This window comes from Mustela erminea, chromosome 5, assembly GCF_009829155.1.
Source record: "Mustela erminea isolate mMusErm1 chromosome 5, mMusErm1.Pri, whole genome shotgun sequence".
Classification (NCBI taxonomy): domain Eukaryota; kingdom Metazoa; phylum Chordata; class Mammalia; order Carnivora; family Mustelidae; genus Mustela; species Mustela erminea.
Window position 1 is genome coordinate 75,042,606 of NC_045618.1, and position 26,125 is coordinate 75,068,730.

Genomic DNA, 26,125 nt, shown 5'->3' on the forward strand with positions numbered 1-26,125 from the left:
GCATGACCACAGAGGCCGAGCTCACACGTGGGCCCCAGCCGAAGGGGCCTGGGGCTCCCTGTGGATCGACCAGAATGGTACCTGTGCCAACCCCTTTATGAACCTCCACCCCCAGGGAGCCTGGAGCCTCTCGTGGTATCAGTGGGAAGTTCATCTGGGAGGGAACGGATGTCCCAGGACACCTTTAACCTCTGCAGCCCACAGCTGGGGTATGTGGAGGGGATCTTTGTCTTCCACACAAAAATCCTATCTCTCTGCACACAGAATTGGTTCACCATGCCGGTACCTTTGTTTTCTCTCCTTCTGACCTCACTTCTCTGTGGATGTGGAAAGCCTTGGCTCCCCCAGGTCTGACACAGAGGCAGGGCCTCCCTCCACTTGGGAGCTCTAAGAGCTCTTGGCAGCAGCGGCAGCGGGAAGAAAGGGGCGCAGGCAGAGTCTGGCATTCATGTTTATTCCAGGCTGTCAAGAGGGAGGTTCCTGATGCAGTGTCACTCCTCTTCGAGCAGTTTTTGCTGAGAAAGGAATAAAAGGTGTAAGGGGGCAGCTGGCAAGAGGGAAGGAGGGTGTGGAGAGGAATCTCTGGGGCTTTCCACGGCCTCAGGGGGCTGCCTTGAGAGGGCGACGTTCTGGCCTCAGGGACCTTGGTTCTCATTTAGGGGTCTTTGTACTTTAGTGGGAGGGGCCAGGCTTTCTTCCAAGGTTTCAGTCTATATGGGCTGCTTTGACCAGGAAGGGGTTTCTCAGGTATGGATGTTGTGGGACCCCCGCCAAGTCTGCCATAATATAGGCTAAGGAGTGCCCATCCTGAGGGGTACTGATGGTGGCAGGTGTGCTGACATGGCCACTAGTGAGGCCCAGCCAAGGGACCCACCTTGGCGCCGATGTCGCGGCTCTTGGCCCGCAGCTTGTTGACCTGGGACTCAGCGATGTCCGCCCGCTCCTCGGCCTCATCCAGTTCGTGCTGTACCTTGCGAAACTTGGACAGGTTGGTGTTGGCCTGCTCCTCCTGCGGGGGTCCGGGGACGGGGAGGAGGAGGTGAGATGCAGCAGGGTAGCTTGGGGGAGCTGGAAATCCCCAGCCTTCCAGTCTGACGGATTCCCTGTCCCTGAGCCAGGAGCTCAGTGCTCTCACCCCTCAACTATGTCCCTGCAACTGCCTTGCTAAGGGTCTCCTGTTCCTGGCTTGGCACCTTCCTCAACTTGCCCAGCATTCAGAATCCTGCATGGCCACCCACTGCCCAAGATGAATGACATGCTGCCTGGTCAGTCCCATTTTTTTTTTTTTTTTTTAAGCCAAGTGTTTTTTTTTTTTTTTAAAGATTTTATTTATTTATTTGACAGACAGAGATCTCAAGTAAGCAGAGAGGCAGGTAAAGAGAGAAGGGAAGCAGGCTCCCTGCTGAGCAGAGAGCCCGACACAGGTCTCGATCCCACGACCCTGGGATCATGACCTGGGCTGAAGGCAGAGGCTTAACCCACTGAGCCACCCAGGTGCCCTGGTCAGTCCCATTCTGAACCGAGCTTCACTGCATCTGCCCAGCTCTGACTCTGCTGCTCCCAGCTGCCGGGTTTCCTGCACACGTGTGTTCATCAACACCTCACTTTCACACTTTACAGCCCACCCAGAGTCTTCCCACACTGCCCTATGGCCAGGGCCTCTCCTGGGCCCAGTTCCACAGCCACCTTCCAGCCTCCAGCACCATGTGGCCCCGTGGCCTGCTTAGCAGCTATACTGTCTTCTGTCGGGTCTACCAGAGTATGGATTATAAGCAGGCTGTAAGCATTGCTTTTGCTTGCTCAGAGTGCCTGCTCCAGCTCTGAGCACATAGGACGCGTGAAACGTCCAGTCCCCATGCTGGGACCGAGGCCCGTTGATTCTCACACAGGGAGGTGTGTGTAGGGAGAGTGAAGAAAACCATGAACTCACCGCCTCCTCGGCCTGGCGCTTGTAGGCCTTGACCTTCAGCTGCAGCTTGTCCACCAGGTCCTGCAGCCGCAGCAGGTTCTTCTTGTCCTCCTCCGTCTGGGGGTGGATGGATGGGAGAAGCCAGTTTGGGGGAGGAGCAAGGACAATCATTGTTCCCTCCCTCAATATGTCACTGTTCTCCCCATGCCTTAGCTGCCCCTCCAACCCTCCGATGGGCCAGGGGAAAGAGGGGGCCTGGGGGATTCCATCTCTGCCTTGACTTGTAGGTCAAAGGGCCAAGGCAAGGTCCTCAGTCTGGATCTAGAAAGCAAAGCGGGCTGAGGCCCTAAAGCTAGAAGTGGGGCAAGGGGCTCCTAACCAAATGGAATTTCTTCATCCAAAAATATGGGGGCATTGGGGCTCCTCCAGTCCCAGCCTGGAGCCCCATAGATTCTCTCGGCCAGTGGTCTGAGAGTGAGCCGAGAGGAAAATGAGGAGCACGGGATGAAGGGGGTACTGTCACAGTCAGACCATTCTCATCTATCATATACATACTGTACTAGGCGGATTTGGGCACCAGGATCACTGGCTCTAATGTCACCTGACCATGTCTAGCTCCTCATCATTGCATGGACTAGGGTGCCACTCCCACTTATGTACACAGTACACCTGCCGGTCTCCCCAGCTGTATCTCTTTCTCAGGCCTCTCATATTCTGCTGTCCAATGGACCAATACCTCCTTTCCTTGCCCTTTCTTCCTGGGTGCACTGTGAAAATAACAGGTCAAGGGCAAAAGCTCTGAGTTACAAAGGTGCAGGTCTTAGAACATTTTGGGATCATCTTTATCTAAGGTCCCACAAGTTCCATGGAATATCTGAGTCTCCTATTCTGAAAGTGCCATACTACATCCTTCCCTCTGGGGCTGGCAGAAAGATTCCATGGACGGTGCTAAAGCCTTCATGGTAGCACTTTGGGTTCTTAAAACAAAACAAAACAAGAAAACCCAAGGAAATGCTGGTTAAAAGAGCTTTCAGGAAGTAGAGGTAGGTTCTCCACTCACCAGAAATAATCATGGACTCCAGCCAAACAGACTCCAGGGAATGTGCAAGAAAATTAATCTAAAGACAGCATCTCAAGAAGTAGGTGCCAGGGAGTTGAGTGGTGCACCTGGACAGCGGCTGTGCCTGGGCCCGTGTGGGTTGGGAAGTGAGGCAGGGGAAGCGCTTTCACATCCACTCTTTCCTGGCCCCCAGAGCAGCCCCCCCATGCCCGCACCTGGTAGGTGAGCTCCTTGATGCGACGCTCACTCTTCCTCATGCCCTTGATCGACTCCGCATTGCGCTTCTGCTCAGCCTCCAGCTCGTTCTCCAGCTCCCGCACCCGGGCCTCCAGCTTCTGCAGCTGCTTCTTGCCGCCCTTGAGGGCGATCTGCTCAGCCTCATCCAGCCGGTGCTGCAGGTCCTTGATGGTCTGCTCCATGTTCTTCTTCATGCGCTCCAGGTGGGCGCTGGTGTCCTGCTCCTTCTTCAGCTCCTCGGCCATCATGGCAGCCTGGGGGCAGAGGGGAAGTCTAGAAGAACAGGGCCCAGGGCCCCTGGTCCCTCCAGGATTGCCATCTGCCCAGCCTGGCGTTTGTTTCCTGAGGCCCACCCACCCGTGCAGCTGCAGGAGTCGGCTTGTCATGGCATGGTGGCCTGGCTGGGACCCAGGGCCCTCGGGGCAGGTGGGGAGCAGTCACTCACATCGGTGATGGCCTTCTTGGCCTTCTCCTCGGCGTTCCTGCACTCCTGCACCGCCTCTTCTACTTCTGATTGGAGCTGGGTCAGGTCTGACTCCATCTTTTTCTTTTGATTGATGAGACTGGTGTTCTAGATATAGGTAGAGGAAATGATCAATATATACTTTGTTACTAGATTCTACACCTTTAGCTGCAGAAAATATAAACTAGTCATTTTTTATTTTTTTATTATTTACTTTTAAAGATGTATTTGTTTATTTGAAAGAGAGAGACTATGGGCATGAGTGGGAGGGGAAGAGGGAGAAAGAGAGAGAATCCCAAGCAGACTCTATGCTGAACACGGAGCCTGATGTGAGGCTTGATCCCAGGACCCCAAGATTCCGACCTGAGCCAAAACCAAGAGTTGGAGGCTTAATGGATTGTGCCACCTAGGTGCCCCAAAAAACTAGTTACTTTTTTTTTTTAAGTCTTGCTTTTGTTTATTCCTTGGGCATTTGTTGTATCTTTGTTATTGTATATCCCAGGTTTTGTATCTGTTTTTCCTTTTCCTATGAAAGCAGATATGTTCTAGATGTTATATCTAAAATTACTCAGCTTTGAAGAAAGACTTCAAACCAGAAAGGGCCTATGATTCTACTTCTTTAGTGACGTGTCTCTTCAGGAGCATGAAAACATTTCAAGGAAAGTGGGAAAACTTTTTTTTTTTTTTTTAACCAGGATAATATCCTAGAAATGATTGTAGTTACAGAAAGAATATAGTGGAGTAAGGAAGAGGGGAGGGGGTCAGTGCATGACGTCATTCCCACATGTACTAGATTACAGAGAAAAGTCCCACAGGACCCTGCCAGAAGATGGACACAAAAGCTCATGGCAGAGCACAGTTGGAGACAGGGTGTGTGGGATTGCGGAATGATGGTGCTCCCTTGAGAATTTGATTTGCGTATGGATGGCATTCGTGCTTCTTTAAACTCTCCAGATCTCCTCTTTACAGAGCAAAGGAGGCTGTCCTCTAGATCAGGGATGCCAGATTACAGCAAGCACGGCACGACTCCCAGACTTGTGACTTGGGTGGACATCACCAACCAATCATGACATCATTAGCTTTGAAGTACATGCCCCCTTCTCAAGGTAGTGTTTCCAAGAGCCCCCATCAGCAGAGGAGAGATGGCCCAGGAAACCGAGTGATTTGCCATCCCAGTTGGACACGCTCGCTCAGGGCATCCAATTCAGAACTTCTGTAAACGGTCTGGGCTCTGCCCCTTGAGGGCATCTTCGTGGGGTCCCGACCGCCTCACCTGGGAGTGCAGCAGCTGCACCCGCTCGCTGGTCTCGATGAGCTCCTGCTCTGCCAGCTTCCGAGAGCGCTCGGTCTGCTCCACCACGGCCCGCAGCTCCTCCAGCTCGGCCTGCAGCAGGTTGTTACGCCGCTCCACGATGGCGATGTTCTCCTTCAGGTCATCGTTGGCGTGGAGCGCATCATCCAGCTGGATCTGGGTGTCCTGGGGTGGGGTGGGCGGACGCATGTTGGAGACCTGCACCCATCTCATCAGGGCTTCCTAGTCATGGTCTGACACACCCTATGCCAGGTTCACAAAACTTCTCTGTCAAGTGTAGGGCCAGGACCACAGCCCCTCCTCTGTTGTCTAGGTCAGGAGGCTGGGCTGGTCCAGGACATGCTTAGGGTCTGGTTCTCTTTCGTCAAGCCTCCAAGCCCAGGAGATAGGTGGCTCCCCCTTTCTCCTGTGTGCTAACCCAGGGCCCTCACCAGACCTGCAGGCAGCTCCCTTCAGGGAGTCCCCCACTCTGTTACCTTCAGATGGGCTTGGGCAATCTTCAGGTGCTTCTGGGACTCGGAGGCTGTTCTGTTGGCCTGGCTGAGCTGGATCTCCATCTCGTTGAGGTCGCCCTCCATCTTCTTTTTGACCCGCAGGGCCTCATTGCGGCTGCGCGTCTCGGCGTCCAGGGACGTCTGCAGCGAGTCCACGACGCGCAGGTGGTTGCGCTTGGCCTGCTCCATCTCCTCGTCCTTCTCCGCCAGCTTCCGCTCGATCTCTGCCTTGATCTGGTTGAACTCCAGCTGTGCCCGCAGGATCTTGCCCTCCTCATGCTCCAGGGAGGCCTGGCAGGGGGTGGGGCCAGAGGGTTGGAAGCGGACAGTCAGGGCATGGGGCGAGGATGGGAGGGAGGTAAAGGAGGTGCTGGGTATCAGCCAGGACTGTGGCTTGGAGAGGAAAGCCTGGGCAAGACACAGGAGGTGGGACCTGCATCCCAGGAGGTCCCGGGCTTCCTCAGTCAAGGAAAGGCCTTGGACGTCACCAGTGCCAAGACCCTCTAGGACTAACACCACACCATCCTGAACTTCTAAGTCTCATAGGAAAGGGGGAGGTTTTCATAACCACACACTCCAAGCTTGATTTTTGTTTCCCGGGTCATTTACCTTTCAGTGAAAAAAAGCTAGATGCCCCCAAATTCAGGGCCCTCTCTGGGTTCTCTAAAAACGAACAGTAGCAATAGCAAATTGGGCAGGAGGGACACACGCATGTTGGAGACATGTATTAAATTTTTAAGTTTGTGACCTCATTTAATCTTCATAACAATTATGCATAAAATCTTATTGGGTATGCACATTAGTTCCATCAAAAATAAGAAAACTAAGGTACAGCGGGGTTAAGAAACTTGCCCAGTAACACAGCAGAGGTCCTGAAGCCAAGTTCCAAACTCAGATCTGCCTGATTCTGAAGCCCACACTCCCACCTACTGTCTGAGGGGTTATGATGATGATTGTATTTCAACTTTATAAACACGGTAGGTTTATAACCTTTCGGCCCATGATCACACAGTGATGTTTTCCTTGGTGGAGACCTTGGCTTTGGAGGCAGTCATGGTATTGGGCTAGTGGGCAGACTGAGAGAAAGGAGCTAATAAATTTTGTCTGGGGATGAGTATCACCTGCTGGTGAAGAAGAATGGGGAGTCAGAGACAAGAAGGGGTGGGTAGGAGTGGGTATGAAGTAGGGGTGAGGCAGGGCCAGGCTCACCTCAGCCTCCTCCAGGGCTGACTGCAGCTCTAGCTTCTCAGCCTCCAGCTGCTTGCGAACTTTCTCCAGCTCGTGAGCATTCTTCCCTCCTTCTCCCAGCTGCTCGGTCAGGTCGGAGATCTCCTCTGGGGGAGGGGCCCGGGCCACTCAGTTGGGGGCTGCCATGGTCCCCTGATGGAGGATGCCCCTCTTGGAGCCCCTAGGTGGCACCACACAAGGAGGCTCTCCCCAGCCCCTCCCCGGCCTCTCCAGCCCCAGCGCACCCTGGAGGTTCTTGTTCTCCCGCTTGAAGGTCTCCAGATGCTCCAGGGACTCCTCGTAGGCGTTCTTGAGCTTGAAGAGCTCTGTGCTGAGGGAGCGTGCCTCCTTCTGCGAGGACTCCAGCTCGGACTGGGACTCCTCATACTTCTGCTTCCACTCGGCCAGGATCTGTGGGGACCCAGTTCACTGTACAGCCCTCAGCCCCAGCACCAACCCCCCCACCCCACCCACCGCCCCTGGTCCTCCAGGACCTGCCCAGGCCCCTCTGTGGGGCTCAGCCTCCTCCCCAGCACCCCCCACCCTGTCCCCCAGGAGGAGGTCCCTGGCTTCCTGGTGATGCTGGCCTCCCTGCTCTGCCCCTGGTCGAGTGCCCCAGCCCGGGCCTACCTTGTCAAAGTTCCTCTGCTTCTTGTCCAGGGCCGCGGCGGCTGCGTTGGAGCGCTCCACGTCCACCATCAGGTCCTCGATCTCATTCTGCAGCCGGTGCTTGGTCTTCTCCAGCGAAGAGCACTTGGCGTTGACGGCCTCCACAGCCTCCTCAGCTTCCTGCAGCCTCTGAGCCAGCTTCTTCCTGCCCCGGGCAGTGAGCGTGTGTGTGTGTGACTCTACCTGGGAACAGCGGACCCTGGGAACCCCCTCCTCCCTGGACCAGGGTGACCCCATCCTCCCTTCACCACAGCTCCTTGGGACCCTGAGCAGCCCTTCAGGCCCCGGGTCACCAGCCTTGAGGGACCCCAGCCTGCAGGTCGGAGGAGGAAATTGTCCTCCCTCTGTGTAGCGGCGTCTGCGTGGCAGCCTCCTCCCCTCCCCACGCCAGGCTGATCGATGGAAGCTCCTCTGACCAACAAGCTTTTTGCTCGTCTTATACGTGAGCATCAGGTATAACCCGAGCCAAAAGCTCATGCGTCACAGGAAGTGAGTCCGGGCCAGCCAGGTTCACTCAGAGGCCAGGATCCAGGCTCCCTTTCAAGCACCTCTATTCCCACCCCGCTTCCCGCCACTTCTCCCGCCCTCCTCAGATCCCCTTCCCGTGTCCATTCTGCTTATCTGCCCCTGCCCACCCCGCTGTCCTCTTGCTCTCTCCTCTTTTAGAATCAGGGTGGTGAGGCCCAGGACTCACTTGGCCTCCTCCAGCTCCTCGGTCCTCTGGATGGCGTCTGTCTCGTACTTGGTCCTCCACTGCGCCACCTCTGAGTTGGCCTTGGACAGGACACGCTGCAGCTCGGCCTTGGCCTCTGTCTCCTCCTCGTACTGCTCGCGCAGCAGGTCACAGTCATGCCGGGCAGACTGGAGCGCGTGGGCCAGTGCGTTCTTCGCCTGCGGAGGGGAAGCACCGGGAAGAGGGCTTATCTTCCAGGAAGGTGGGAGGGAATGTGCTCCCCACCCCTGATCATTGTCTAGATCCTTTTCATATCCATGAACTTCGAACAAGCCCAGCCTCACTCGTTCAGGGTGAAGGCTGGTGTGGAAATCTCAGCATCTCAGAGCAGCTTTCCAGCTTGCCCACCCCACCCCTTGCACATAAGGAAATGGCAATCAATGATGTTCAGGTGTGGCTTAGCTGGAGTGTAGAGGAACCTAGCCTGTGGGGTGGGGGTATCAGGGCTTTCTGCCACAGGCAGAGGCTTCTCTCCAGCCTCCGAGTTCCATTCATGGTGTTGATGTAATTTAACTACCCAGGGCTGCCATCAAGCCTGTCCCATTGTCCCATAGCTGGGCCTCACCTTGCCCTCCTCCTCCAGCTGCCTCTTGAGGTCCTCTAGTTGCTGGGTGTAGGAGAGCTTGCCTCGAGTCATCTGGGAGATCAGTGCCTCCTTCTCATCCAGCTGCCGGGACAGCTCACCTGGTGGTGGGAACAAGAGAGACTCTGTGGCCTGTGGAGGGGGCAACTGGTGTGCCTGACCCTGAAGCAGGCACAGGGCCGGTTAGGGGAACCCACCATTCTCTGTCTGCAGTTTGGCTCGCTGGGTGGTGAGGTCATTGAGGGAGCGTTGGGTCTCTTCCAGCTTTGCTCGGTACTCATTGGCCTGGTCCTCCAGGGTCCGGGACATCTTCTCCAGGTTTGCCTTCAGGCAGTAAGGGACAACTTGTCATGGAGGAGGAGCTGAGTGGACCAGAGAAAGGAGGGGAGGACCAAGGTGGGGAAGCACAGGGCACAGAGAGCTGCTGGAGAGCGCAGTCTGAAAGGGGTGCATGAATTAAAGGAGGGAGGGTGAGGAGCTGTGGGGGAAGGCAGGGAGGGCAAGGGAGAGAGTGAGACAGAGAGCAAGGGGTGACGAAGGAGTGACAATGAGAAGACAGGGCAGAGAGAGTGGAGGAAAGGCCGCTGTGGGGGGAAGGGGGCGAGGACGGTGAGCAGGCCGCCCACCTTGGCCTTGATGATCTGCTCCATGTTGGAGGTGACGTCGTCCAGCTCCAGCTTGAACTCGCTCTTCTCCTTCTCCAGCTTCTGCTTCACGCGCTGCAGGTTGTCGATCTGCTCGCTCAGCTCGGCCACGCTGTCTGCGTGCTTCTTGCGCAGGGCCGCCGCCGTGGCCTCGTGCTGCAGCGTGGCCTCCTCCAGGTCCCGCCTCATCTTCTGGAACTCGGCCTCACGCTTCTTGTTCATCTCGATCTGCACGGATGTGGCCCCGCCGGCCTCCTCCAGCCGCTCGCTGATCTCCTCCAGCTCCCGGGACAGGTCTGAGCGCAGCTTCTCCACCTTGGCCCTGGCCGTGCGCTCGGCCTCCAGCTCCTCCTCCAGCTCCTCGATGCGAGCCTGGCCCGGGACACAGAGGGCTCAGACCCACTGCCTGGAGCCCTCCCTTGGGGAGCGCCCACCCCACAGCTCTAGAGCATTCAGGTTCCTCTAGGGCAATGGTTCTTAACTAGGGAAAGCTTTGTACTGCAGAGTGTAGTTGGTGATGTCTGTAAACACGTTTGCTTGCCATGACTTGCCATCTAGTGGGTAGAGACAGGGGGTGTTGCTAGACATTTCTGTAACACATAGACCATCAGTAACAATTTGGTCAAAGCTGAACCCTCAAGGCATCTAGGCTCAGTCTGAGAATCTGCAGCTCTGAATCTTAAGAATCTATGTTTGGATGGGGATTCCGAGATCCTATGAGATCCTGAATCTCAAAGATTCCACAGATTCATTAGGCTCTGCTCTACTAGACATAAGGCAGGAAAGCCTGCACTTGTATCCTACAAATATTTGCAACAATATACCTTAATCCAATCAAAATTTTTGTAATCTTCCAAGTTAACCACACAGTCCTGTCAATCATATTCTTGACTCTCCAGGGTTTGCCATATTTATGCCTGGGCCCGGTTCCTCCTTAACTGTTCCCTTCCAGGCTGGGTGAGTGCTAGTGGGTTTCCCTTATCATCATCATACCCCTACCTCATTCTTTGGCCTTAGCCCTGGCCTTGACTAAACTGGGAGAATGTCCCATTTGTCATTTTGATCTTCTCTGACCAGCCTGGAGCAAAGGGGGAGCATTGATCAGTGGGATCCTTGCATCGGTGGTTGTGGACAGTGTTAACAGGATGCTCATGGGTGGGTTCTGGGAGCAGGAGAGAGCCTCTCCTTGGGAGTCCCTGCTCCCGAGATGAAGGAGGTGGGACTGTGTGCAAGAGCCTGGGCAGGAAGAAGGAGGAGCCACAGCCCATTGCCAAGACCTGGTGAGGATAACAGCACTGTTGTTCTGGGTCTAGGAGCCAAAGAGTTTGCCTCAACCCAGACAGAAGAAGAGCCTGGAGAATGTCCTCATAATCTAGCTAAAACCCACGAGGCAGGGCATAGCTCAGCAAGACATCCTTTTTAGTAGGCTTGTTTGTCTCCCTCAAAGAGCCCTGCTAAAATAAGACATCATTGCTTTAATGGGGGAAGGCCGGTGATCCTCAGTGCCAGATGAGGGCTGGTGGGGTCTCCAAGGCTGTCTGGAGCTCTAAATACTGTCTAGAACCCTAAGCAGTTCCTGTATCTTCAGCTACCTCATCACTGAGCTCGCCATTAGCTGTACCAGGAAGAACTTCACCTGATTCTCCTTCAGTTTCTTCTGCAGCTGAAGGGCCAGTGCCTGCTCGTCTTCAATCTTACTGTTCTGTTGATTAATGTCAAATTCTTTCCTGGAGAAGAAGTGGGGGGTGGGTGACAGTGCTCTTCCTTCCTCTGTACTCATTCTCTTCTCTTGCCAGGGCATGACAAGACCAGCCCCCTCCCTGCTGGCCCAAGGGGTGAATGCAGGAGGGCCATTTGATCCCCTCATTCACACTGTGCCCAGGAAAGTCATGGCCTGGGGCTGCAGCACCCTGTGCTCTAACTCCCAGGCCAGACATCTCCACTAGACCTTCCTGGCCAGCTCAGGCTCCTACTTCTTGATCTTTTCTTCCAGCTGCAGCTTGTCATTCTCTAGGTCCATGATGCTCTCCTGGGTCAGCTTCAGGTCACCCTCCAGCTTTCGCTTTGCTCGCTCCAGGTCCATGCGGACCTTCTTCTCCTGCTCCAGGGATCCCTCCAGCTGGTGGGAAGAAGATGATAAATGAGGTCTAGAAAACCTGAGATCCACAGTGTATGCTCCTCTGCTCCCTTCTAAACTCAAAGTCCAGGAGATTGGAGGACAAGCCAGCAGAGAAATACCTGCAAGCACAAAAAATTCTGAGCCCCAGTCTAGTGAGGAACTGCAAAGAACAAAGAGCCCCCAGGGGTCATAGAAGTTGGTTTAGGTATCATAGAGTCCCTTGGCTATTGATATTGCCAGCAAAATCCTGACCTGGGAGAGACAAGCATGGTTCTTATTACTCACATCATCCACCTGCTGCTCCAGCTTGACCTTAGACTTAGTCAGTGTGTTGACCTTGTCCTCCTCAGCCTGAAGGTCATCTAGGGCCTGCTGGTGGGCCTCTTGCAGAGCCTTCTTCTCCTTGGTCAGCTTGGCAATGATCTCATCTAGCCCAGCCATCTCCTCTGTCAGGTTCTTCACCTGTGGATCAAGAATCCCATCCCCTTCAGGGTAAGAGGTCATTGGCCTGGAGACATCTATGGGGATGTCCAATGCCAAGGACCAGGACCACACCATGGCCTAGGAATCCTAAGACCTGGGCTAGAGCCAGAAGGAGCTGCCCTCACCTTGTTCTCTGTTGCATGCTTCTCCTTCTCCACCTTGGCCAGCGTCAGCTCCAGGTCATCAATGTCCTTCTTGAGCTCAGAGCACTCGTCTTCCAGCTTGCGCTTCTTGGCAGTGAGCTCCGCATTCATCTCCTCCTCATCCTCCAGCCTCTCAGTCATCTCCTTCACCTTGGCCTCCAGCTGGATCTTGTTCTTGATCAGCTGGTCACAGCGCTCCTCTGCATCGTTGAGGTTATCTTGTTCCTGGGAGAAGAGGACAGAGAGGAGACTTAGTGATTAAAGAGAGGAGAGATCCAACGTCTTAGTTCCTGGGGATGAGATGGGCTATAATCCAGGGGAGGAAAAGGGAGGAATGAAGAGATTGTCATGAGGCGATGGCCTCACCGCCTGCACTTGGAGCTGGAGGTCATTCTTCTCCTGCAGCAGGGACACCATCTTCTCCTCCACCTCCTTGCGGCGAGCCTCTGACTTCTCCAGCGCCTCCTTGATGCGCCCAAACTCCTCCTTCATGTTGGCCATCTCCTTCTCTGTCTCTGCACTCTTGAGCAGCGGCTTGATCTTGAAGTACAGCTTCATCCAGGGCCAGTTCTTGACCCCCATGAAGGCCCGGATGTTCCACTGGATGACCAGCAGGGCATCCCTGGTAAGGAAACATGGAGGTAGGAAGGGACACTGTGAAAGGGCACTTCATAAACACAAAGCAGCTGCACTCAGCTCCCAGCCCATCTAAAGCTCATAGGCACCTGAGGGCTGGAGCCCTGTCTTGTTGCCTTGATATACACCCCCACTCCAACATTACCACACTGAACATGGAGTTGCTCAATAAATATTTAATCGAGTAATTCAACAAATGGGCAGTTTATATCTTCCCTACTAGGGTGTTAGTAGTAATGAAAGCACCGCTCATAGAGTGTCTACTAAGTTCAGTGTTTCTAATCTCATAAGAACCTCAAATATTTTAAACATATTTTGCATGTAAGAATATCTATAGTATATATGTAAGTCATGAAGCATGAAATAAAATGACTACATATGAACCTGCCAATCCTTCAAACAATAACTAGAGCATTGCCCGTGTTGGCTCTCCCTGTGGGATTTTCCTCGTCCCTTTTCCTGGTCCCCCCACCAGAAACAGCCACTATCCTGAATCTTGTGTTTTTCATTTCCTTACTTTTTCAAAACATATTTTAACCGTATATGTATGTGTCTTTAAACAACATGTCACTATTTTTTTATTATCTCTGAGTTTTATAAAAATTGCATTACACTGTATGTATCCTTCTGTGACTTGCTTTTGTTCATTCAATATGCTTTTGAGGTTCAGACACATTGTACCATGTGGCTGTAAGTCCCTCCTTCATTGCTTTATAATATTCCACTGAACAACCATACTATTTGCCCATTCCCCTGAGATGGAAACTGGGATCGTTTCCAGATCTTTGCTGTTTTGGTCAATGCTCCTGTGAAGATTCTTTTTCATCCCATGTTTCATCCCATGGGATTGAAACATCCCATGGGATTCTTTTTCATCCCATGGGATCTTTTTTCATCCCATTCATTCCCATTCTGTGGGAATGCACTTAGGAGTGGAACTGGAAGCTATGCAATTGTTAAAGTTTTTTTTTGGGGGGGTGATTGCTATACCCAAAATGGGGCTCAAACTCATGATCTTGAGATCAAGAGTTGCATGCTCTATGGACTAAGCCAGTCAGGTGCCCCTGCAATTGTCCATCTTTAAAAGATAATGATAAATTGTTTTTCAGGGTGGTTGTGCTAATTTACCCATAAGTGGTGGGTCAGATTTACTGATTTTTGTCAAGTTCATGTTTTAAAATGGTATCTCACTCTTTATGGGGAATTTTCTAGCATGGTAGTCATTTGCTCAAGCCAGCTAACAATTGACGAAGCCAGGGTTTGAATTCAGGTCTTCTGAGTCACACCAGTTAGCACTGCTTGTCTACCTTTTACACCCCTGCAAAAGCCTCACCCTTTCCGTTGCCTCACCTGCGCTCCACGATCTTCTTGAACTCAATGCGCATGAGCAGGCCCCGGGCTTGTGCCTGGATGCGGGTGATGATGCGGCTCAGCCTCTCATCCCGCATCTCCTCCAGCAGCCCCAGCAGCCCAGCCTTGAAGAACACCTGTGGGCCAGCAGTGGGTGGGCCGGGAGGGGAAAGAGGAGAGGTTGCTTTTTAGCAGTGTAATACCCTAGGAAAGAACTCAAGGGAGGAGGCCAGTGACAGCTGGAGCTGGGACAGGGGCACTGGATGGTCCATGGGGAGGGGGAGAAGGCAGTTCAGAGATGGTCCTAAGATGACTGGTAAAAGGGAAGGAGCTGTGAGGTGGGGACCCAAAGGACAGGAGAGGTCTCTCTGTAGTCAGCTCGCCTCCTCCCTTCCCTCACCTTGGTGTGGCCAAACTTGTACTGGTTGTGGTCAATGTCCAGGGAGCCCAACAGCTTCTCTGCCCCTTTCCTGCTGTCAATGAACTGGCCCTCGGGGATGGCTGTCGGGTTCAGGATGCGGTACCTGGAGAGGGTGGTGCCCCGAGTCACTCACGTTCTGGACCAAACTGCTCTGCCCACAGCACTCAGGGCCACCTGTGGACTTGCTTCCCCACCAAGTCTTCCCAGGCTCCCCCTGCTCCCTGAGCTCTGGGGAGCCCCCATACCCACCTCTGCCGGAAGTCCCCGTAGAGGATACGGTTGGGGAAGCCCTTCCTGCAGATGCGGATGCCCTCCAGCACACCGTTGCAGCGCAGCTGGTGCATGACCAGGGGGTTGTCCATCACCCCTGCAGCAGGAGAGAAGGAGAAGGTATTAGCCTCAGGATAAGTGATGCCAAGTGCCCTCCCCAAACTAGACCCTTGCACATGGCTCACCTGGAGCCTTCCGTTCATTGGGGATGATGCAGCGCACAAAGTGAGGGTGGGTGGTCTTCAGGTTGGTCATGAGCTTATTCAGATTCTCCTGGGGGTGGATGAGAGTGGGGAGTCAGGAGCCACAGGGACCATCTTTTTGAGCCCTGGGCCCCTGAGCCTGTCTCCAGAATTCTCCAGGGGACCAAGAGTTGACATGTCATTTATGATGTGAGTTCAGGATTCTATAGAATTTACATGCCCAAAATGACCATGTAGTTCTAGCTTCCTTCCTCCCCAGACTCAGACAATCAGATTAGGGTAACACAGCCAAAGGACTGGACCTGTACACCACGGGCCCCCTGGCATCTCTGAGCCCTTCTTACCCGGTGGAGGGCCGACACTGTCTGAAAGGATGAGCCCTTTTTCTTGCCTCCTTTGCCTTTACCGCTGTCCCCTAATAATGAGAGAAGGGATGAGGAGTCAGAGTTTGAAAGCAAAGGAATGCTCGGGCAGGATCAGGGCACTGCTTCTCACTAGCCATGTGACTTCACAAAGTGATTCTCCAGGTCTCAGTTTTTCCACAAGAACAGTGACTGCCTCTCTGGGACAGAGATTAGATACGCTTGCTTGCCACACCGTGGGTGCTGAAATAGTATGAGTGCTCCTCTCCCACTTTCTTCTTCGAACCCCACCCTTCATGCTTGCATCTTTCTGAGGTCAGCCTTCCTTCTTGTAGTTCTTCCTCCTCCTCCCAAGCCACACCCTTGCTCATCCTTCTCTGAAACGGACGCTCATCTGTGCTCCCAGGTGCTCAGTGATCCTCTCAAGGTTCACCGAGAACTCCCAAAGGCACAGCTCTACGCTGGACCTGGCACAGCCATGTATGCCCACCTTCACTAACTTCCAGGTGTTCAGCCTTGAGGAGACTCGACCAAGACCCATAATACAGAATGGAAAATGACTCTTTCATAAACCAGCTGCAGAATGACTGCTGCGAGATCTCCTGACCCCCATCCCGTGACTCACGGGATCCCTTCTCTCCGCTAGAATCCTGTGCTTTGAAGCCGAGGGCCCCTGGTCCCTGGCAACTCCAGAATTGCTCTGGCCCAGGGCAGGGGCTGCCCTCTTACCGACATCAGCAGAAGCATAGGAGGAGAAGAGGGTGGCCATGAGCTTGAGGGAGGACTTCTGGTACAAGCCCACCACCGTCTCGTTGAGCGGGTCTTTGTTCTTCTCCAGCCAGCCCAGGATGTTGTAGTCCACAGTGCCGGCATAGTGGACCAGGGAGAAGTGGGCTTCCTGCTTCCCCTTGACATTGCGTGGCTTCTGGAAATTGTTGGACTTGCCCAAGTGGTTGTCATAGAGCTTGGCCTTGAAGGTCATGTCAGTGGCCTTGGGGAACATGCACTCCTCCTCCAGGATGGACATGATGCCCATGGGCTGAGAGCAGGGGGGAGTAGAGAGAGCATCACTATGTGCACACCCAGGTTTCCAGAGTCCCACACCTTGCCAGTGGAAAAGCCACAGCCCGGTAGATCTGACAGGCCACAGAGTATCTGTGCTAGCACCTCTTGTCCCAATAGAGGATGCTCATATTCCAGGAATTAACCTAAATCCAATTCTATTCAAATCTGGCCTATATCCTCTTTCTGCCTCAGTGGACCTAGTGAAGAGCCCTATGCTCCCAGCCATCCTTCCATGTCCCAAAGGCCTTGCAACAAGCCCCTTCTTCTTGGAAGGCTCCTTGCCCCAGGGACAGGTGTATTTCCGAGGTGCCAGACTCTGCCTAGGTGAAGGGTAACAGTTCTTCAAAGGATGGTTAGAGGGATCCATGTTCTGCAAAAACATCCTGCTCTTGAGAGAGTATGATGGTTCTTGACTTTCCTTGGGGCAGGAATCCTAATGAGCATCTGATTAAAGATGTTTCCCTGAAAAAATGCATGTAAACACGTGTGTGTGTGTGTGTGTGCACGCGCGCGTGTGCATGTGTGCGTGCACACACACACACACACACACACACTTCCATATATTTTCAGGCGATTCTGAGACCTCTGGAAGAGCAGCACCTTGGATAACCACCCAGAGCTTCTGGGAAGCTTTGGTTTTCTGAAGGACACTGGCTGGCTAAGTGAGGGAAGATGTTCCGGGCTCTGGTCTGTATCAGCAAAGGCACACTGAGAACAAGCCAGCACTGGGAACCTCACACTAGCTCCGTTCTTGTCTCCTCTGAATCTATGGACAAGAGGGGCTGAAGACCCTCAGCTATCAGGAAGAGACTGGGAAGCCAAGTGTCAGATCCAAAGATCCTAGGGTCAGCCTGGGATCTTTCCATAGATGATGCTTCTCATGGGCTGTCAGAGGGGCCCGTTCTCCCTCTCCTCACTACGTCCCCTTCTTAAGACTTTGGGAGGTGACCACCATATGGGAAAAGGTCTCAGGTCCTGGGGAGAGGAGAAAGGGGCTCATCCCATGTATGCCCATGACTTCATGGTGGGTAGGAACTGGGTTTGAGAGAGGCTGGGGATTCTGGGGACTTCAGTTTCTTGGCTGTAGAAGGGATAGCACTGCCACTCTGTCTGGAATGACAGGGGACGGGGACACAGACAGCGGGGGAGGCAGCACCTTCTCAATGAGGTCGATGCAGGCCTGCAGGTCCATGCCAAAGTCAATGAACTCCCACTCGATGCCCTCCTTCTTGTACTCCTCTTGCTCCAGCACGAACATGTGGTGGTTGAAGAATTGCTGCAGCTTCTCGTTGGTGAAGTTGATACACAGCTGCTCAAAGCTGTTGAACTGTGGGTGGGGGTGGGGGCTGAGCGGGTCAGGCCCACAGGAGTCTGAGCAGTCTGTGTGGTCTGCCCTGGTTGGTGCCCAAGCCCAGACAGGGGTGTGGCCAGGCCCCTGCCCTGTCAGGCGGGGGAGGGGTACTCCCCTGGAGGACAGAACGAGGCATCTGTTACCGCTGAGCCCCGCAGCCTTTCCCGAGACTGGCCGTGATGGTCACAGGTGAGAACAAGTGAGTCACCTCCCCTCCCCCCACCGCACATGTGTGCCTAGGCTCCCCCACTCACATCGAAGATCTCGAAGCCGGCGATGTCCAAGACCCCTATGAAGTACTGGCGTGGCTGCTTGGTCTCCAGGGTGGCGTTGATTCTCGTCACCATCCAGTTGAACATCTTCTCGTACACGGCCTTGGCCAGGGCCCCAATGGAGTAGTACACCTGCTGGACGCTCTGCCCCTTGGTGACGTACTCGTTGCCCACTTTCACCCGAGGGTGGCACAGCCCCTTGAGCAGATCGGCTGAGTTCAGCCCCATGAGGTAGGCGGACTTGTCGGCATCTGGAGGAGAAGGAAAGAAGTCAGCAAGCACTTTCTTTCCCTGCTCTGGGCAGGGCCAGAGACCTGAAGCATTGGTTCAGCCGCCCTCACTAAAGAGTTGCATATCCAGGCCTGGAAGGGCACCAAGCTTGCCAGGGGTCATGTAGTCACCAACATGCAGAGTCCGGCTGGCGCCCAAGCCTCCTCCTCATCTGTCCAGAACCTCCCACCACCCAGCAGTTCCTGCTGCCTCTGTCTGTAACGTCTGCTTGGTGCCCCCGGTCTGGGTCATGGAACAGCACTGCTGTGAGCACCTTCTCACGTCTCCAGGGCACAGACTCTGGCTGACGGAGATGGGCCCTGCTCCCTGCCTCCTTTGCTCCCATCCCCAGATCTGATCCAGGACCGGGCCCGTTCCATTCTGGATCCATGCAGTGACCAGCTTGGTATTAAGGTTCCTAACAGCAAGGCCCTCCCCACCCCAGCTCTCCACCTGTGCCATCCAACATATGATCTCTATTTAGAAGAAATGTATTTGATTCAATTTCAAGAGTTTTGTGATAGCTGATGACTTGCTCTCATGAAAGCCAGGCTTGGCATTTTGATCTGGAGAGATACAGAGAAGGAGTCCTTGAAGGTAGGCTAAGAGGAAGGTTCTTGGGCATTTGTCTGGCCCTATTCACACCTTGACATCTCCTTCTCAAAGAATTCCTACAATGGCCCCAGAGTGAGCTAGGAAGGACTGTTGTTCCATTTCACTGAGGAGGAAACTGAGGCCAAGTGAGGTATGCAACATGTTAATGGCAAGCTATATCCTGACTCCTGGCCCTTACCTCCCAAACAGTACATGGCACAGGGCCTGAAAGGGACCCATCCAAGGGCTGGGCAACCTCCACATACCCACTAATGGCCAGGATGTGCAGAGCTCAGAATCTGTGCATTTCTGAGCTTGGCTGAGTCTTGAGCCTAGGAGGAGACATCCCAACTCACTTCTGGTCAGTGCAGCTGGGGTTGAAGAGTTGGCAGGTTTGTAGGGGGCCTCCCTGCCTGCCCATCTCTCACATATCCTTGTCCCTCCCTGGCTCTCACCCCATCCATCTACCCCACAGGCCTCAGGTCCCCAGGAACTAGCCTGTATGGGGACAGTGGTTGACCTCTGACTAGGCTCTAATGAGGAGAAAGCCTGGAGGTTGGGCTGGATGGTGGTGGGGCCCCGCCCCTGGGACGAGGTACTGCTCTCTGACCATTTGCTTCTCATACTTCTGGCTTCCTCCCATTTTCTCCATCATGGTCCTAATTACCTTAATAAACTAGGTTGTCAGCCTAGCTCTTCAAGAATTGTTGAATAGCACCACTTTGGGACCCAGCATGGGAGACCCTGCTCCCAGTGGACGATCTCCTCCTGACAGATGAACACCCAGCACCTGCCCCCACCTTCGGTGCCATCCGGCTCAGCTTGCTCTTCCCGCTGCTTCTGCTTGAACTTCATATTCCCGTAGTGCATGATGGCGCCTGTTAGCTTGTAGACTCCAGCTTTCTCCTCGGAAGTAAAGCCCAACACGTCGAAGGCGCTCTAGGACAGAGCAGGAGAGGCAAAGAGGGAGGTTGGGTTTGGTGGTGCAGGAACCCTTGGGAGCTCTCATGTTGCCTCCTCACTCACATCTGTGGCCATGAGCTCCTCGGAGTCATCGATGGAGGCCACAGACACCTCTCCCTGAGACACGAAGGCGTAGTCGTAGGGGTTGTTGGTGACCAGCAGCATGTCTGTCCAGGCAAGGAGCAGGGCAGGGGACAAGGGGACGGGAGAGGGCAAGGGATGGGCAGAGAGGGGTTGGGAAGAGGGCACGGTGGGGTTGGGGCAGGGACAATGAGGAGAGGACCAGGAGCAGGGAGAGAGGAGGACAGTCAGCAAGGACCATGCAGAGAATCCAAAAGACATGAAAAAGTAGGCAGGGGACTGGGGAGGGAAGACAGTGGGAGAATGACACCTGGCAGCAGGGGAGGCATGAAGAGGAGAAGGGGAAAATCAACCAAGAAGAGGAGAAGATACATGACAAAGAAAGAGTGGGGGAGAGAGGCAAGAGGAGACCCAGGCAGATCTGAGATGGGGAAGGAAGAGAAGACCTGAGCAGACTAAAGGAGGAGGGAGGGGAATGGGACAGGTGAGGAGGAGGAGGACACCCACCCTACCTGGGGAAGGCAATGGGGGCATTGAGGTATAGACAGGCTCACCCAGAAGCTCTGGCTTCTTGTTGGACAGGATCTGGTAGAAGATGTGGTAGTTCCTCTCAGCCTTCAGCTGGAAGATCACCCGGGACTTCTCCAGGAGATCTGAAGTGAGGAGAAGGGAGGAAGGCAGCAGATAAGGATGGGGAGAGAGTTGATACAGCAAATGGGTGTAGATTAGGGGAGAAAGGCTCTTGGAACAAAATGGAGAGAGCCAGGGGAAGAGGAAAGAAGGTGGAGAGGGAATGTTGAGTTAGGGTGGCCCAGCTGGGAGAGAAGGCAGAGGCAGAGGACACAGAAGGGCATGCACGGCTCCCTGCCATACTCACAGGTCTCTATGTCTGCAGAAGCCAACTTTCCAGTGGCTCCAAAGTGGATCCTGATGAATTTCCCCTGCAGGTGGATGGGACAAAGAGTCAGGGAACTGGCCAGAAGGGACAGAATGGAAATCTTGGACCTCAAAACAACCCAGAAAGCCCTGGGTAGTTCTGGGAATGTTAATGACCTCTTTGGTGTCCCAGATTAGTATCAGTAAAACAGGGAAAAGTATACCCATCTCCATATTACTAGATATGTCTGAGAAGAAACAAAAACACAGGAATGAACACAGATACACTGCCTCCTGTTTGTTCCTCTGGTATGATGTCCTCAATCCTTTCAGTGACCTGCGAGGTAAATATTTCTACCTCTGTGTTACAGACAGAGGACCTGGGACTTAGGTGCAGGGACTTGCTGGGCAGGTGGGAAGCTGGGGAATTGGCTCCAGCACCTATGATCCCTGCCCACTTCCCATGTGGAAGAGCGCTGGAAAAAGTCATTTGGAAAATCTAGAATGTGCTCCAAATCAGCTCCATTACTTGGTTATGGAATCGCTCTGGTGACTCTGGGTCTCTTTTCTTGAGTTCTCCGATCTCAGGGAGCCGGGCTGGGTCAAGAGGGTTTAAGAGTGTGTGTGTGCACACGCGCACCCTTGTTGATATCCCAAAACCCAAATGCAGGATGATCACCTGGGTGTGGTGACTGTTGAGAAAACGACACCCCCTACCCCGCTTTTCTTGTCCAGGCCAAAAGAGGCCAGTTGGCAGCTGTCAAAGGCACTCACAAAGCGGGAGGAGTTGTCATTCCGGACGGTCTTGGCGTTGCCAAAGGCCTCCAGGGCGGGGTTGGCCTGGATGATCTGGTCCTCCAGGGTGCCCTGTGAAGGCAGCAGAACCCCGAGGGTTTATCTTCTGTCCACCTCCAGCAGTGGGGAGGGCAGGGGGCTATACCGGTCCTGGGGGATGGGGGTGGGGCTGGATGGATGGCAGGTGGGTCTCTGGCTCCAAAGGGCCATATTCAGACATCAGAGTGTGTGTCTCCTTCCAGGAAGGTCTTGAGCATTGGGCTCAGTGGTGCTGTACCCACTGTTCCCCAGGGCAAGGCTAGGGGTCAGCTGGGTCACTCTGCCCCCAGGTCCCTCTGCTGAGCCTGTGGCCCACCCCGTACCTTGTTTGCATTGGCATTGTCCTTCTTGCCACGGTCACCTATGGCCGCAATGCTGGCAAAGTACTGGATGACACGTTTTGTGTTCACAGTCTTCCCTGCACCGGATTCTCCACTTGAGGCAAGAGGGACCCATCAGAATCCAAGATTTCCCCTGTGCTCCATTTGGAGTTCAGCCCACTGCACCCTCCTCTCTCAGAATCCCAGCCTTCTACATTCCTCTACCAGGGCCCAGGGCCCTGCAGAATTTGCATATCATTGTAGATCACTCCGACACCCCTCTGAGAGCCCAGCTCCCTGTACTCCTTGCAACCAAACCTTTAAACCTTTCCTCCCCTCTGCACCCCCAGGAATCAGCCTGGGTACCCCCCAAGTCCCTATGTGGGTGGATGGCATTTGCTCACGTGATGAGGATGGACTGGTTCTCCCGATCTGGAAGAGAAAAGAGGAGAGGCAGCATGATGAGGTCCATGGGTACTGGCCTGAGGGAGCACGGGTCAGGACTGTCAGGCCCACCTGTCAGCATGTACTGATAGGCGTTGTCAGAGATGGAGAAGATGTGGGGCGGCGCCTCGCTCCTCTTCTTGCCCCGGTAGGCGGCCACCACCTCGGCGTTGTACACCGGCAGCCACTTGTAGGGATTGACGGTGACGCAGAAGAGGCCCGAGTAGGTCTGGAGCAGGAGAGGGAACAGGCGTGAGGGGCTGGAAGGGGATGCCTGGGTCAGGTGGGGACAGGCAGGGGAGTCCCTGGTCACCCAAACTGGCTCCTCTCTTCCTGCAGCTGACCAGGAGTAGGGAGGGGGCAGAGGGGAGCTGGGGTCCCTTGGAGAATCCTGACCCCTTGCCTTGAGAGAGTGGCGCTGGCCTACTTTGTCGTCCACCCAGGGCTGGCTTCCTGCCATGCGCACTCACATAGATCATCCAGGCTGCATAGCGCTCCTTGAGGTTGAAGAGCACAGCAGGCTCGTGCAGGAAGGTCAGCATGGCCATGTCCTCGATCTTGTCAAACTTGGGCGGGTTCTGCTGCAACACCTGGTCCTCCTTCAAGGTTACAGTCTGGGGAGGGTACACAGACAGGGATGACCGCACCCCCACCTTGACAGTCCTTGCTCGCCAGCCTCACGCACTTACCTCCTCCCAAAACACAGTCTGCAATCTCGATCCCCCAGCTCTCCTCTGACCAGCACCCAAGCCCTGCCCCATGCTTTCCCCAGACGACTTAGAGCTCACTGTGCCTCCCATCCCAGGGTTTCCGTGTCTTGCCGGTGCCCCAGGGCTTGTGCCCATGAGCAGCCCCTTTCTGTCCCTGCTTCATGCACCTAGCGGCAAACTTGGTGGGGCTGGCAGCTGTCCAATCTGGGCACATACCTTACCCTGACTCCTGGGGGGCACTGCTTGTGGGCTTCAGTGGCTCAGGGCAAACCTTGCCCCGCTGGGAAACATCTCTACCACCAACCTATAGTCCCCATTGGTCACCATTAAGGTGGTTCATGTGACACCAGTCACTTCGCCATGCCCTAAGATCTTCAGACCCTGCAGGTAGGTATTCTGGTATTGTTTCTGGACAGTGGAGGAAGCTGCGGCTAGAACAATTAAATGGTTTACCAGCTTGGTAGACAACCAGCGGCAGAACTGGGACCAGAGTCAAAGACCCCAGCAGGCTGTGACCTGTTATTGCACACCTCGTTGGGACCCAACATTCAGTCGGCAGGTCTGAAGACAAATGGTGTGAGCCGCTGCTAGTGACCAGTGACGACCCTTACGGCTTGTGAGAGGAAGCAGGTACTATGGACTTCTGAGCACTAGTCACTAACCCCAAGACTGAGCGTTCAGCTCAAGAACTCCTGCTTTTTGTGTTCATCTGGTTCTAAGAGTTTGTTCTTGGTTTGGGTGAGGTGAATTTGGGGGAGCTGGTCTGTGGAGGAAACTGAGGCACAGAGAGGTGGGGATATGCATACAAGAATGAACTTTACTTGATGCTGTGCCTCTGTCTTTTTTATCTCCAGGACCCCACTGAGGCAGACGCCAGTGGAGGTTCCGCCCACCTCCCGGTCCCAGCATCTTCCCTGGCGAAGAGCACGCACCCCTTTTCCACTGCTTGGGTCCATCTGAGAAACGTCAGAGTTCACACCCAAGTGCTAAGTTCCTCGAGGGGTCATGTCTGGCACTCCTACTGGCTTTAGCTCTTCTCCCAAGCCCTCAGCTCCCACAGCAAGTGGCCTCACCCTTGCAACCCCCCACCAAACCTTCTCTCCCTTTCTCTGGCACTATGCCCCACACACCTTGCCATTCTCTGTCTCAGCAGTGACCTTGCCTCCCTCCCGGGACAAGATCTTGGCCTTCACAAACTCCTCCTTGTCATCGGGTACGAAGCACTCAGTGCGGATGTCAAAGGGTCTAGTCTGGGCCTCCAGACGTTCCTTCTCTGACTTGCGGAGGTACTGGGCTGCCGCCCCAAAATCGGCCATCTGGGCATCGGTCATTTTGGTGCTTCCCTGTGCTTGAGACAGAAGGGCCAACTGAGACAGTGGCACCTCCTCCCGTGCTCTGCACCCCCACTCCCGGCCACCCCTCCTCACCACCTGGCCCTCCATTCCGCCCTACCACTGAGGAGACCCTGGCCTGGGTCCCGTCCTCCCTGTGCTTCAGGTTCTCCTTCCTTTGCCCTCTGACCTGACGCAGAAGGAGACTCTCTAAGGGTCTGCACGGGCTGGAATTGGCTGGTGTTCTGAGGTAGGGGAGGTTCCGAGCTGCCTAGAGGAGAGATGGGGGCCCCGGTCCAGCAATCTGGCTCCCACGAGAGGATTGGAGGGGTTCTCACCTGGTTATCTCTTCACGGAGAATCCTGAAGACTCTGGACCGTGGGTGGAACCACAGAGACCCAGGCGGGCAGAGGTAAGACCAGACGAGGAGAGAGAACAGTGGAGAAGGGTCATCGGGGAGAAGTGAGCCAGGAGGATCCACCCAAAGAGCCGGACGCGCAGGACCGACCGAAATGGGGAATTTGGGAGAGAGAAGAGGCAGAGAGCCAGTAAAGAAAGGATGCAGAGTTGGTGAGAGCGCCAGGGGTGGACAGGGAATCAGAATGGGAGATAGAGAGAGGTGAGAAGATTAGAACACACATGCACGCGGACAGGAAGGATGGGCCAGGGAGACAGACAAAGAAGGACAGGAGTGACAAGTATTGATAAAGACCAGGAGATAACATAAAACCAGACAAAGAGCAGAAAGCTATCCAAGGAGGGAGGAAGATGAAGGGCAGAGCATGGAGGATACAGAAAGTGGGGGGCAGCAGAGGCAGGGAAAGAAAGGTCGATCAGAGGAGAAAAGAGTTTTCTGGGTTTTCCTTGGGAACCACCCCTCTGTCGGTAGGAACTTCCCAGGGTTGGGCAAGGCAGTTCTAGCAGAACCCTTGGGTCTCAGACCAACCTGCACCCCACTCCCCGATGTGGGGGCTCCGGGGACTGGACGCAGAGTCCACCAAACTCTCTCTTACCTGGTTCAGAGGAGTGTCTGTCTGTCCTGGGGGAGCCTTCTCCTTTATATCCCGCTGCTCCCAACCCCTGCCTAAATTTGGAGTCCTTCCGGAGGGACCCTCCCTCCCACCTCTCTTCCCTCCCGGCTCCTCCTCCCTTGATCCCTTGGCTCTGGAGGTGACAGGAGGACAGCAGTGCCTCTAGATTTGCCCATGAAAGGTCTGTCACCCTAACCCCTCTGGCTCCAGGGCCTTTTTTTAGTCCTTGGGCACATTCCTTTCCTCCAAAGAACTGATGGGCAGATAGTAGGAAGACAGGACCTTCTCGCACAAACGCTCCTGCCTGCCAGGCCCTTACCTTGGTTATTTTTAACCTGGAGGGTGAGCTGAGCACACTGGGCTAAAGTCACCTTCTCCTGCAGGCCAGATGCTGTCCCCTGACCCCAGCTACGGGTTTCCCACTCTTCTCTTCTACCCGTTTCTACCCTGGCCTGACCTAACATACCCCCAGGCTGGGAACATCTGCCCACCCTCTCTGACCTGAGGTCCCATGATGTTAGGAGCTGGGAGCTGGAGCTGGGATGCCCAATAAGGGGAATCTACTGCCCAGCTCCATGACTCAGTTTCCCTTTGTTAGAAAACAGATGTGTGTGCTGCCCTCTCACTGCACAAATGCAGTGTACCTGGTTTCCTTCTGGTCCCCA

General features: G+C 54.4%; 1 protein-coding gene across 2 annotated transcripts; it reads right to left on the minus strand.

The window, feature by feature from the left end:
• Positions 1-437: 437 nt before the first annotated feature.
• Positions 438-24,800, minus strand: MYH6 (myosin heavy chain 6). Of its 2 annotated transcripts, none has more exons than XM_032343854.1 (38): positions 24,768-24,800; positions 24,229-24,441; positions 22,859-23,002; positions 22,461-22,617; positions 22,349-22,376; positions 21,948-22,059; positions 21,565-21,657; positions 20,792-20,855; positions 20,469-20,567; positions 19,897-20,000; positions 19,671-19,809; positions 17,989-18,257; positions 17,540-17,710; positions 16,048-16,357; positions 15,301-15,371; positions 14,939-15,026; positions 14,733-14,850; positions 14,463-14,586; positions 14,063-14,199; positions 12,443-12,698; positions 12,059-12,301; positions 11,736-11,912; positions 11,305-11,450; positions 10,968-11,058; positions 9,314-9,703; positions 8,885-9,011; positions 8,670-8,788; positions 8,066-8,262; positions 7,333-7,516; positions 6,948-7,113; positions 6,685-6,809; positions 5,458-5,766; positions 4,943-5,146; positions 3,652-3,777; positions 3,185-3,460; positions 1,931-2,026; positions 875-1,009; positions 438-515 (listed from the first exon to the last, which is right to left on the minus strand). In XM_032343854.1, the coding sequence occupies exons 2-38, from the start codon at positions 24,427-24,429 to the stop codon at positions 492-494; spliced, it is 5,820 nt and encodes a 1,939-aa protein (XP_032199745.1). In that variant the 5' UTR covers positions 24,430-24,441; positions 24,768-24,800; the 3' UTR covers positions 438-491. The 2 variants fall into 2 exon arrangements, with proteins under 2 accessions (XP_032199745.1, XP_032199744.1); XM_032343853.1 differs by having other exon boundaries at positions 24,229-24,446.
• Positions 24,801-26,125: the final 1,325 nt, after the last annotated feature.

Excerpts from the sequence above, each read along its gene's own strand:
- MYH6 (XM_032343854.1), bottom strand. The coding sequence starts at position 24,429 with ATGACCGATGCCCAGATGGCCGATTTTGGGGCGGCAGCCCAGTACCTC. Across the intron at positions 11,913-12,058 it reads AGCATGCAACAGAGAACAAG|GTGAAGAACCTGACAGAGGA; the intron begins GTGAGGGCAGCT and ends CTTGATCCACAG. Across the intron at positions 2,027-3,184 it reads TCAAGGAGCTCACCTACCAG|ACGGAGGAGGACAAGAAGAA; the intron begins GTGCGGGCATGG and ends ATCCACCCCCAG.